Raw genomic sequence first — 11,554 nt, 5'->3', positions numbered from 1 at the left:
ACCTGAACAAGTCAGATCGAGTCTTTGACCTGAACGAGTCGGATCGAGTCTTTAACCTGAACGACTTGGATCGAGTCTTTAACCTGAACGACTTGGATCGAGTCTTTAACCTGAACGACTTGGATCGAGTCTTTGACCTGAACAAGTCAGATCGAGTCTTTAACCTGAACAAGTCGGATCGAGTCTTTAACCTGAACAAGTCGGATCGAGTCTTTAACCTGAACGAGTCGAATCGAGTCTTTAACCTGAAGTTTTTATTTCTGGTGATGTTTTTGTCTTGAACTAAGTAGCCTGAATGGGACAGGTTCCTGTCTCCACACAGGGAGACAGGAACCTGTCTCCCTGTGTGGAGACAGGAACCTGTCCCCTGGGGAGTCCCGGTCTCCTCTGTGTCCCCGGTGTCCCCGCTCACCTGCTGGATGTCCTGGTGGAGGCTGTCGGGGTTTTCGTTCAGCTCTAGTCGAGCCTTCTCCGTGGTCTCGGAGCTCAGGCTGTGCTGGACGTGATTCATGCTGGATTTTTACTCCTGATCCAGAAGAAGGTCCTGAAATCAGCACCTGATCCAGAGGGTCCGTGTGGACTTCAGAGTCCAACGCCGTCCTCCAGTTTGTAGAATTAAAGCTGATGGATACGGCAGTCGTGTCTTTGCCCTTTGACTCGGTAACACAATCTTAACGCTGTCCGTGTTCGACAATCAGAAGGTGTCAAACAATCGTCTCTGCTGTCAGGAAGTCACAGCTTGGACAGAAGAAGCTTCAGGGTTTGGAACCCTCAGACATGCTGGCAGGACAGAGGACAGGGGACAGGGGAGGGTTTACAGGACACAGGCTGGTCCGGTTCTGTGGACCTCAAGGATGAATTCCCGTCCTTTTTGTCCTGATTCGTCCTGCTGAGACGGCCTCCTCTTCCTGCTGCTCCTCGTCATGTCTGGTTTCAGAAATCCAAACGTCCCAACGTCTCAGTTGGACCTGGAGGACCTGAAGGACCTGGGGAACGAGTCGTCTGGGTTCTCTGCTGCCTCAGGAACAGTCGAGTGTCGGTTAAGGCACCTTGGTCCAACATGGGGCTCTTCAGCCTGAAAGACAGGACAGATGAAAACATGAACATCAAAGTGTCTTTACCATGACTGAAGGAGACACAGAGACAGAATCAGTGTCTCCGTGTCTCCATGTCTCCATGTCTGGTGCAGTTTTGGTGGCGATGAAGGAGATTTCTGCACATACAGATTTAATCTGAAAACAAACTGAAGACGATGTCAAACTGTCCAACAGTCTGGACAGAACCGAAGACATCTCCCAAGATCTGTCTCACTCACTTGGACTGTTTTTGTCTTTTCATCGTGTTTAAAGCTTCTATCAGACTAAATACTGAGGACAGGTCCATGTCTCACATGAAGCTGTCTCACATGGACCTGTCTCCATCTGTCTCTCATGAACCTGTCTCATTATGTCTCTCATGGACCTGTCTCCATCTGTCTCTCATGAACCTGTCCCCATCTGTCTCACATGGACCTGTCTCTCTCTAATGAACCTGTCTCCATCTGTTTCTCATGGACCTGTCTCCATCTGTCTCTCATGGACCTGTCTCTCTCTAATGGACCTGTCTCCATCTGTCTCTCATGGACCTGTCTTCATTTGTCTCACGTGGACCTGTCTCTCTCTAATGGACCTGTGTCCACCTGTCTCCAGCCTGTCCTCTGAGTCCTGGATGGAAGGACTGCAGGTCCAGCTCAGGTTCTGGAGCTCACAGTGACCCTGATGGAGCCACAGACGGACCAGAACCCGACCGGAACCGGGCCCGTTCGATCAGGAGGACGCGCAGAGACCTGCTCGGTGTTCGGATCTGGGTCCTGCTCGGTCCAGCGGGCCTCCGGTGGTCCTGATGATGATGATGGAGGAGGAGGAGGTGGCCTTCAGCATCCCGCGGACAGAACCGGTTTATCTCCGAATAAAAACATTAAAATCAAATCAAATCAAATCAAAGCCCGCAGGAGGAGGCGCGTCCTCGTGAGGGGATGAAGAGGAGCAGCAGGAGGAAGATTTCACTTTGTGCTCCGAGAGAAGACGTCAGGATGTCCAAATATGGTCAAGTGGGTGAAAGTTAACCGCACTGGTTCCGGTCCGGACCTTCAAAATAAGAGAGAAAAATTAAAAGTTTCGTTTATTTGTCAGCAGGTGAAGTTTTTAATCTGTTGATCTGTTCAATAAAATATTTTTAATATACAGTTACTGTTAGCAAGGATCTGGCTAAAAGTTAGCTGAAAGCTAACAGCAGCTAAAAGTTGTTATTCTGCCCTTCAGATGAACTCTGCTCAATCTGTGAGCTTTTATTTTGGTGAGCGGTCCCCCAGTTTGCTGTCTCACTCAGATAAACTTCACTCACCTGCACGCGCCTGCTGGAGGAGCGCGTCCACGAGGTAACCTGGACAGATTGCAGCGTGCGCGCGCACGGCTACGCGCACGTCTTTATGAAAGAAACGTTAGGAGTTTTATTTTTTATTCTTAAAAACATATTTATCTGTTTCAGCAGAAAAAGATAATTTGTGATTAATTCTGATTGTTTAATTAATCAAAGATTCGCAGGAATTGTTTTGTTTTGTCTGAAGAGTTTTTTTATTAAGACTTTTATTTATTACTAAATCTGAACCTTTAAAATTGATCAAACTTGAAAAAAATAAGTCCAGGCTTGATTCAGTAAATTAGATTTTTTATTTTACAGAAACTTAAATAAATTTCCTTTTAGTGCCATGAGCGGACTTTTATTGTGAAAGAAAACTTATTGAAACAAATTAAATTCACCTAAATATGATTTATTTTATAGATCGGTATTTTTGAATAAAGCTCAACTATTAGAAGATCTTAAATGTAGGTTATTTAAATGATAATTATTTTTTTTACTGAATAAAATAATTTAAAACCAGTTTTAAGCCCTTTATGTAACATGAGGTCTTTTATTTTGAAGGCGGAGTGTAGGCCTGTTGAACCGTGACGTGTTTCCGGCTCTTTAAGCTTCACTCATCAGCTCTGAAAGCTTCGCTGCTTTTCTCTCTGAACTTATTAAAAACCTTTTGTTCCTCCTTTGTAAGTTATATTTTTATATTTTTTAAAGTTTACACTTCGGTGTTCTGAAGGTGTCACGTCGTGTTTTATTGCCTTTTGTCTTTTTTTCAGACCTTTTTCTGTCGAAACTTGACTGACGTTAGCTCCGCTGCTAGCTGCTAGCCTCCATTCAGCCTGCCAATAATCAATCAGCTGATCGGAACCACAGATATGGATCAATCCGGACTCACAGCAGACACACCAAAGGTAAGAAGGAACATCTTCTGGGTTCATCTTTTTTCTTGTTTCTCTGGGTTTGAGTTTGTCCGAGCCACTGTTAGCCGTTAGCTGTTAGCAAAGATGGCGGCGGGGCAGCTAGAGTTCGATGTTCGGTTCCGATTACAGATGATGAAATAAACCATAAAACTCTGTAACAGCGTCTTTATTCTAACAGAGTTTCCACATATCTTTAAATAAAGGAGTAAATTTAAAGTACGGAGTCCTGGATTAGCCAAAAACAGGCCAGATAAAACCCGAAAATCAAGAATAAAAACAATGAATAAGAAAATAAAAGTCAGAACAGGTTTCCTAAAAGTGACTCGTTTTATGGCTTATTATTATTTAATAATAAGTTTAAGACAATGAGTTTATTTAAATTAAAAACCTCTTAAAATCAGAGTTTAATTAACTTTAATAAGGAAATTAAAAACAAACCGTTTATCTGTTTTAGTGATGTTTTAACATTAATCTTTAAAGATTGAAACCAGTAATAATCAGATGTTATTTGCAGTTAGTCACAAGATGGCCGACAGTTTTCTGTGTAGTAATAATAATTATTATGTTGATAAAATAAGGTTTTATTCTGATAATAAACTGAAGCCCTTCAGGCCCGACGGGTCAGAATTATCTCAGTTTATGTCAGAAAAACAAATAAAAGTTTAACCTGGGAGGAGCTCAGACATGTCCGAACATGTTCTGGTTCTGTTTCTGCTCATGACTCAGCAGTTTTTATTATCAGGACTCTCAGATAAACAGTGAGTCATCAGCTTTACGCTCTGATGGCAGCTTTTAATCAACCAGAACCGGTCCGTTCCATGTGAGCTAAATCTGGATCTCCCTGCTGTCTCTCCAGAACCCGTGGGGTCCGGCGGCTCCGGCCTGCTCCCTGGCGGAGGTGATGAGTGAACAGCTGGCGTCTCAGCTGGACGAGGAGAACAACGTCCTGCCGCCGTTAGCAGAGTGAGTCTGGGACACGGGACGCCGAGGACAGCTGCACCAGCACGTCTGTCCGCAAGACGGGGGACACTGGGAGCACATGGTGGAGGGCGGCGTCTGAAAGACAGGGTCCTGGGTCCAAAGGACGGGGTCCTGGGTCTAAGAGATGAGGTCCTGGGTCTGAGGGACGGGGTCTGAAAGACAGGGTTCTGGATCTCTGAACGGTTCTTCAACCTGACACAACCTTCTAACTTCTCACTAAAACGGTGTGACCTTTGACCTCCACCTCAGAGTGATCCAGCCTGAAGCCGTTCTGTTTGCAGTAATCGGAGTTCTTCCTTCAGCTGAGCTGTAGAACCGAACGTCGGCTGCGTTCAGCTGAAACGTGTCCTCTCTGTCTCTGACTGCAGCCCCGCCGTGGACGCCCTGCTGGCCGAAGACGCTCCTGACACCACCAGCGACCTGATGCTGGCCCAGATGCTGCAGATGCAGTTCGACCGGGAGTTCGACGATCAGCTCCGGAGGGAGGAGAAGAAGTTCAACGGAGACAGCAAAGGTGGGTCGGTGTGCCGGCTGCCTTCAGCCGAACGTTCGGCTGATGTTTCTGTTTGATGAAAACGTTGGCGTGTTTCCATCCAGTGTCCATCTCCTTCGAGAACTACCGGATGGTCCATCCTTACGAGGACAGCGACAGCTCAGAGGACGAGGTGGACTGGCAGGACACGAGACGCGACCCGTACAGAGCCGGTGAGCCTCCTGCTGGCCCCGCCCCCCTCGCTGCGGAACAAAGTTTAACCCTTTATGTGTCGATTCAGAGAAGCCTCAGGCCGCTCCCAGGAGAGGGTTCTGCGGGAAGGGGAAGAACATCACCACCAAACACGACGAGGACGCCTGCGGCCGCAAGAACACGGCCCGGATGGAGAACGTAAGACCGCCGCTCGCACCGCGCAGCACCTCCTCTTCTACGTGAACTTTGACCCTTTCTGTCCTGCAGTTCGCTCCGGAGGTCCAGGTCGGAGACGGTTTGGGGATGGACCTGAAGTTGTCCAATCAGGTGTTCAACTCCCTGAAGCAGCACTGCTACAGCGAGCAGAGACGCAGCGCCAGGCTGCACGAGAAGAAGGAGCACTCCACCGCCGTGAGTCCCCCTCACCTCATGCCCCGCCCCCAGCCACACCTGCTCCTGATCCCCGCTTCTCTGGGTTCTCTCACCAGGAACAAGCCGTGGACCCCAGAACCCGTCTGCTGATGTACAAGATGGTGAACGCCGGCGTGCTGGAGAACATCAACGGCTGCATCAGCACTGGGAAGGAGTCGGTGGTTTTCCACGCCGACGGGGGGAGGTGAGCCGCCGGGAGTGGGGGAGAGGAGGCCGGGGGGGGAGGAGGTCTTCACTAACATCAGAACGTCTTGTTTCAGACTGGAGGAGCAGCCCGTCCCAAACGAGGTGGTTCTGAAGGTTTTTAAGACGACTCTGAATGAGTTCAAGAACAGAGACCGATACATCAAAGACGACTACCGCTTCATCGACCGCTTCAGCAAACTGAACCCCAGGAAGGTCATCAGGCTGTGGGCCGAGAAGGAGATGCACAACCTGAGCAGGTGAGGGGGCGGGGCTGGGCCGGGGACAGGGGACAGAACCGCTTCGTCACATCCCTTTCCTGTCTGTTTGGGTCGTCAGGATGAAGAAAGCCGGCATTCCGTGTCCCGAAGTGGTTCTGCTGAAGAAACACATCCTGGTGATGTCCTTCATCGGGAACGACCACGTTCCTGCCCCCAAACTCAAAGACGTCAAGCTGGGACCTGAGGACATGAGGACCGCCTACCACCAGGTGTTACAGGTACGGACAGGAAGTCAGTCCACAGAGACAGAGACGGACAGGAAGTCGGTCCACAGAGACAGGTACGGACAGGAAGTCAGTCCACAGAGGCAGAGACGGACAGGAAGTCGGTCCACAGAGACAGGGACAGACAGGAAGTCAGTCCACAGAGACAGAGACGGACAGGAAGTCAGTCTAAAGTTAATCAAAATAAAGAGCCTTTAAAGTAAATAGATTTGTTTGTTTTCCTGTTTGTCTAACAGTAAATAATCAGCTGTTTGTTTGTTTGTTGCAGCTGATGCAGCAGCTCTATCAGGAGTGTAATCTGGTCCACGCTGACCTGAGTGAATACAACATCCTGTGGTACGAAGGGAAGGTACGAGTCACGATGATGGTGATGAGGGTGATGATGATGTTGATGATGATGTTGATGATGATGATGATGATGATGATGTTGATGATGATGTTGATGATGTTGACCTTCCTCCAGGCGTGGCTGATTGACGTCAGTCAGTCCGTGGAGCCGACTCATCCTCACGGTCTGGAGTTCCTCTTCAGGGACTGCAGGAACGTTTCCACGGTAACCTTTCAGCATCAGTAATCGTTCCAGAGTTTCTGTCCCTAACATCGAGGGGGGGGTCGACTTCCTGTCACCCTGACCTTTGACCTCTGAGAGGAACCCTACTTCCTGTTTGTGTTGCAGTTCTTCCAGAAGAGAGGCGTGAGCGAGGCGCTGAACATCTACGAGCTTTTCAACGCCGTGACCGGCCTGAACATCCCCGTTGGCGCCGAGGACGAGTTCGTGGCTGAGGTCAGGAAGCTCGTTAATTAGAACTTAATTCTGACTAGCCTTTAGCTCATGACTTCCTGTCAGAATCAAACCGCGCCCGGTTCTGAACAGCTGGTTTCTGTCGTTCTTCGGCAGATCGTGGCGTTGGAGAAAAGGAACGAGGACCATGTCCAGCGGCGAGGGAAGAAGGCGTTCCCCATCACCTCGGAGGACTTCGGTCCTCCTTTAAAACCCGACGCCGACGATTAGCTCCGCCCACGGTCCCGCCGCGCCACAAAGCCTCCGCCTCGGACCACGGAGCAGCCCCGCCCACTAACAGGAGCTGAGAGTCCGGCTGAGCCCGCCGGGCCTCCTGCTTCCTGCTTCCTGTTCTGTGATGAAAACTGAAGTTTCTGGTTTTAACTTTCAAGCTGATTTGAGCCAAACTTCAGGATCTAAACGACGTCTGCGCTCGCTGTCTGAGTGGATCTTTGAAAAACGGGGAAGTGAAGTAAAAAAGAACAGATTTATTCAGCTGAGTGAATGTAGAGAATAATGAGACGATCAGACGAGTTTATTTCAATCTTTAAATGTCGTAAAAAGTTTTTATTCTGCTCATCCTGATGAAACGAGTTTAATAAAAACCTGAAGACCTCCTGACTTCATGCTCCATTTCTACTGCTGAAACATCTGCCTCGAGTTAGTCATGTGACAGAAGAGGAGTCACATGACTCAGTTAGGTAAAAAGATGCTACTTCCTGTCTGTTTTCACAATAAAACGCTGATTCTGGAAGACCATGGTCCAGATCAAACCCAGATAAACTAATCTGAACCCAAATCTGTGGGTAAGTTTCAGTTAAAAGATTAATTTAATTTGGGCATTTTTTTAATAATTTATGGTAGTTTTAAGTACATAGCTGTAGGCAGAAAGGAGCTCATGTAATTACTGTTAATGTGGCAAAACATGCAAAAAATACTTATTTAGTAACCCTTATTGTGAGTCTCATTGATATTTGCTTTAAAAGCCAAATATCAAAATACATTTGCAACTTTTAATGTTTCAATAGCTACATTTAATAAGTTTTAATGTTTGTTTCGATCTGCGCTCTTATTCTGAAGGCCTGAGGCGGAAGTCGTCCGGCCCCTTTAGTAGCAGCCGCCGCTAACCGTCTGTTTCCGGTCAAACTGCAGGTAAAGTGACGGCCAGGTGTGTGAGGATGGCCGAGCAGCATTACCTGGAGCTGAGTGAGAACCCCGTTCAGTTTGAACACGCCTCGAGCGTCAATAATGTCTTCTTCGACGAAGCCAACAAGCAGGTGAGCTGACAGTTAGCGTCGGGTTAGCTGACAGTTAGCGTCGGGAGAGCTAACAGGCTAGTTCATGCTAATCTGCTCAGTGACGGGTTGTGTGTTTGTTTGTTTGTTTGTTTGTTTAAACACGTTTTAATGCCTTGAATCAACTCGTCAACATTAGTTTTTCACATTGTTCTTTAAATAAGAGTCCGGACTGCCTGTTTACAGCCTCTGGTTTAGATATTTAACTTTAATTTGGGATCAAAGATGTTTCTAGTTGCATTTATTTAGCAGTTATTTGAACAATAAACACCAGAAATGGATGAAAGATCAGGTTTTTATTCACAAATATGTGATGTTCTGTGGGAGATTTTCAGTTTTTTTTTAATTCTCTTTTTGTATTTCAATGTTTTACAAACTAAAAATCAAAAGTAAACTACAAAATGTCAAGAAGCTAAACTGAGTTAAATGAAAACCAGTAAAACCGTAGCTAAAAGCTAACATTTGGGAAAACTGTAGCTATAAGGTCTGCTGAAGTAGGCAAAGGTCTCCTGAAGTAGCTGAAGGTCTGTTGAAGCAGCCGAAGGCCTGCTGAAGCAGCCGAAGGTCTGTTGAAGCAGCCGAAGGCCTGCTGAAGCATCTGCAGTCTAACAAACAACCATGAAACCGAACTCTTCAGGCGCCTCCATCTTGTTGAGCCTGTGGGTTTTTGCGCCCTGCCTTCTGCCTGCAGGTGTTCGCGGTGCGTTCAGGTGGAGCCACAGGTGTGGTGGTCAAAGGGCCGGACGACAAGAGCAGCGTTGCCTTCAGGTACATCGACTCGTCAGAGTCCGATACGTACAGGAAGTGAAGTCCTGGGGTCAAAGGTCAAAGGTGATTGTTGGGTGTCCTCCACAGGATGGACGATAAAGGCGAGGTGAAGTGCATCAAGTTCTCCATCGGGAACAAGATCCTGGCCGTGCAGAGGACCGCTAAGTCCGTGGTGAGTTCAGGGTCGGCTCGTTGACGCCAAAGCGGGCGTTTCGTAACGTTCTGACGTTCTGATGGTGTCTGCAGGACTTCATCAACTTCATCCCTGACTATCCGCACACGGAGTTCAGCCAGGAGTGTAAGGTGGGTCTGCCGGTCCGGTCAAACATCTGAATTCAACCGCCGCTGGTTCCCGCCGCTAACGCTGCGTGTTGCTCCGCAGACAAAGAACGCCAACGTTCTGGGGTTCTGTTGGACCAGCTGGAACGAGGTCATCTTCATAACCGACCAGGGAATCGAGTTCTACCAGGTGACCCAAACAGGAACTGTAGGCTGATAGATTTCAAAATAAGAGTTGGAGGAAGTCTGAAATCATGACACAAACAAACATAAAGTCAACCCAGGTGTGTCTCGGGCTGTGCTGTATCAGAACTACCGTGTTCTCCGGTGGTCCTCAGCAGGAACCCGGAGACGTGGCGTTGACCCGGTGTGTCCTCATTTCTCAGGTGTTTCCGGACAAACGCAGTCTGAAGCTGCTGAAGAGTCAGAACATCAACGTGAACTGGTACCAGTACTGTCCGGAGACGTCCGTCCTGCTGCTGTCCACCACGGTCCAGGGGAACGTCCTGCAGCCGTTCGCCTTCAGGGTCCGCTCCGCGCCGCGCCCCGACTTCCTGTTTGTCGCCGCAGTCACTGCAGCTTCGCTTCTCCTTCCAGAACGGCACCGTGTCCAAGATGGCCAAGTTTGAGATCGAGCTGCCCGTCGTCCCCAAACCCGCCAAGCTCAGCCTGTCTGAGAGGGACGTCGCCATGGCAACCATGTGAGCGCCGCTGCAGTGCTCCGGCCCGGCTCGGCCCGGACGGTGAACTGACGGATCTGTCTGTCTCTGTTTCAGTTACGGGCAGCTGTACGTCATGTACCTGAAGCATCACTCCAGAACCGCCAACAGTCCCGGAGCAGAGGTGGTTCTGTACCACTTACCCAGGTACCGACCCGAGGCCCGGTCCCCTGACCAGGGCCACCTCCACCTGAACCGAGCCAAGTTTCAGTACTTTGTTAAACCTGAGGTTCTCTTCCGTTTACACAGAACAATCTGGTTTTAGTTGATCCAGTTTGAACCGTCAGGTTCTGCTGGTGCTGGTTAACTTTTACTAACAGGAAGGAACCAGAGACGGAACCAGAGACGGAACGTTCTTCTCCTGGTGCTGGTTAACTTTTACCAACAGGAAGGAACCAGAGACGGAACGTTCTGCTGCTGGTTCTGCTTCTTCTACAGAGAAACAGTCGCGCTGCGTCAGAAATAAATAAATTTGATCTGTTAGGAACAGGAAACGAGTTTTAGTCCCGTTTGGTGAGGACAGGTCAAAGTGTCTCTGTCCTCAGGGACGGCTCCTGTAAGAAGACTCACGTGTTGAAGCTGAACACCACGGGGAAGTTCGCTCTCAACATGGTGGACAACCTGGTGGTCGTTCATCACCAGAGTTCTCAGGTCAGAGAACGCCACCTCAGCAGAACCCGCTGAGTTCTGGAGGTTCTGTTCACCACCTGATGGTTCTGTTTGTCCTCCAGACCTCGCTGATCTTCGACATCAAACTGAAGGAACCGGACTGCGCCGTCAACGCTCACCAGCCCGTCCTGCCGGCCCGGTCCATCCACCCCTACAGGATCCCTCTGTCAGGTGAAGACCCGGTCCGCTGGGACGTCCCCCGAGTCCCACCGAGTCCCTTCAGCCCGAGTGTTTGTCTCTGCAGGTCCGGCCGTGGTCCCGTCCCAGCCTCCGGTGCCATGTCAGCTCTGTATCCTTCCAGAACCAGAACAGGTCCTGACGTGCAGCCTCAGAACCTCCCAGGTGTCTTCCTGACCTCTGACCTCAGACTCTTCATCGTGGAGCGTCTTCCAGCCCGACATCATCATCAGCGCCAGTGAAGGTTGGCAGAGTCCGCCTCGACCCGTCCTGTCTTTGAACCCGCCTGGTGTTCACCTGTCTCACCTGTGTCCAGGTTACCTGTGGTACCTGCAGGTGAAGCTGCCGCCCACCGTCCACCTGCTCCAGGACAAAGGCAAGCTGATGGACTTCCTGTTACGGCGGCGAGACTGCAAGATGGTCATCCTGTCCGTGTGCTCGCAGAGTAGGTCTCAGAGTGGCAGAGATGAGCAGAACCCCGGTTCTCCCCATTGACCCGACCCGTTCTGTTTCAGTTCTGGATGGCCGGGAGAAGGGCAGTCTTCCTGTGGTGGCCACGGTGTTGGACAAACTCAACCAGGTGTACAAGGACTACCTGGAGGCGGAGCAGAGCTACACGGCGGTGAGTTCAGGGACCGTTGTCTCCGTGGGGAGTCCAGCAGGACGTCTCATGGCCGCTGTGTCCGCAGGCGATGGAGTCCGGTCAGAGTCGGGGCGGCGCCGCCCTGAAGCGTCCGGTCCGGAGCCAGGCGGTCATCGACCAGTC

At 49.6% G+C, this 11,554-nt stretch overlaps 3 protein-coding genes across 4 annotated transcripts in view; 2 read left to right on the top strand and 1 right to left on the bottom strand.

Annotated features, from left to right (window-relative positions):
• The window catches only part of LOC108251690 (clavesin-1-like), a 21,414-nt gene extending 19,349 nt beyond the window's left edge, over nucleotides 1-2,065 (bottom strand). Inside the window, exons 1-2 of the mRNA XM_025003114.2 lie at nucleotides 1,826-2,065; nucleotides 413-1,075 (exon numbers count right to left, since the gene is read on the bottom strand). Coding sequence (XP_024858882.1) covers nucleotides 413-511 — 99 coding nt within the window. The 5' untranslated portion in view covers nucleotides 512-1,075; nucleotides 1,826-2,065. The remainder of the gene's footprint in view (nucleotides 1-412; nucleotides 1,076-1,825) is intronic.
• An 897-nt stretch (nucleotides 2,066-2,962) lies between these two features.
• Nucleotides 2,963-7,502, top strand: riok3 (RIO kinase 3 (yeast)). Of its 2 annotated transcripts, XM_017442069.3 has the most exons (14): nucleotides 2,963-3,080; nucleotides 3,171-3,305; nucleotides 4,171-4,277; nucleotides 4,664-4,809; nucleotides 4,893-5,000; nucleotides 5,069-5,178; nucleotides 5,248-5,391; nucleotides 5,469-5,596; nucleotides 5,673-5,855; nucleotides 5,935-6,094; nucleotides 6,369-6,449; nucleotides 6,564-6,653; nucleotides 6,777-6,884; nucleotides 6,999-7,502. In XM_017442069.3, the coding sequence occupies exons 2-14, from the start codon at nucleotides 3,270-3,272 to the stop codon at nucleotides 7,110-7,112; spliced, it is 1,515 nt and encodes a 504-aa protein (XP_017297558.1). In that variant the 5' UTR covers nucleotides 2,963-3,080; nucleotides 3,171-3,269; the 3' UTR covers nucleotides 7,113-7,502. The 2 variants fall into 2 exon arrangements, with proteins under 2 accessions (XP_017297558.1, XP_017297559.1); XM_017442070.3 differs by lacking the exons at nucleotides 2,963-3,080; nucleotides 3,171-3,305; nucleotides 4,171-4,277 and adding an exon at nucleotides 4,316-4,519.
• Nucleotides 7,503-8,008: 506 nt separating this feature from the next.
• rmc1 (regulator of MON1-CCZ1) overlaps nucleotides 8,009-11,554 on the top strand; it is a 6,028-nt gene continuing 2,482 nt past the window's right edge. The window contains exons 1-15 of the mRNA XM_037973165.1: nucleotides 8,009-8,158; nucleotides 8,868-8,944; nucleotides 9,032-9,116; nucleotides 9,191-9,247; nucleotides 9,327-9,413; nucleotides 9,610-9,750; nucleotides 9,821-9,924; nucleotides 10,000-10,089; nucleotides 10,488-10,593; nucleotides 10,674-10,782; nucleotides 10,856-10,900; nucleotides 10,979-11,032; nucleotides 11,105-11,233; nucleotides 11,304-11,410; nucleotides 11,478-11,554. Of these exons, the coding sequence (XP_037829093.1) occupies nucleotides 8,060-8,158; nucleotides 8,868-8,944; nucleotides 9,032-9,116; nucleotides 9,191-9,247; nucleotides 9,327-9,413; nucleotides 9,610-9,750; nucleotides 9,821-9,924; nucleotides 10,000-10,089; nucleotides 10,488-10,593; nucleotides 10,674-10,782; nucleotides 10,856-10,900; nucleotides 10,979-11,032; nucleotides 11,105-11,233; nucleotides 11,304-11,410; nucleotides 11,478-11,554 (1,367 nt within the window). The 5' untranslated portion in view covers nucleotides 8,009-8,059. The remainder of the gene's footprint in view (nucleotides 8,159-8,867; nucleotides 8,945-9,031; nucleotides 9,117-9,190; nucleotides 9,248-9,326; nucleotides 9,414-9,609; nucleotides 9,751-9,820; nucleotides 9,925-9,999; nucleotides 10,090-10,487; nucleotides 10,594-10,673; nucleotides 10,783-10,855; nucleotides 10,901-10,978; nucleotides 11,033-11,104; nucleotides 11,234-11,303; nucleotides 11,411-11,477) is intronic.

Source organism: Kryptolebias marmoratus, linkage group LG21, assembly GCF_001649575.2.
Source record: "Kryptolebias marmoratus isolate JLee-2015 linkage group LG21, ASM164957v2, whole genome shotgun sequence".
Taxonomy (NCBI): Eukaryota; Metazoa; Chordata; class Actinopteri; order Cyprinodontiformes; family Rivulidae; genus Kryptolebias; species Kryptolebias marmoratus.
The sequence above is the reverse complement of the archived record's forward strand: the minus strand, read 5'-3'. Positions and strand labels throughout refer to the sequence as shown.

Coding starts and splice junctions, on each gene's coding strand:
- riok3 (XM_017442069.3), top strand. CDS start 3,270: ATGGATCAATCCGGACTCACAGCAGACACACCAAAG. Junction 4,810..4,892: donor GTTCAACGGAGACAGCAAAG/GTGGGTCGGTGT, acceptor GTTTCCATCCAG/TGTCCATCTCCTTCGAGAAC. Junction 5,179..5,247: donor ACACGGCCCGGATGGAGAAC/GTAAGACCGCCG, acceptor TCTGTCCTGCAG/TTCGCTCCGGAGGTCCAGGT.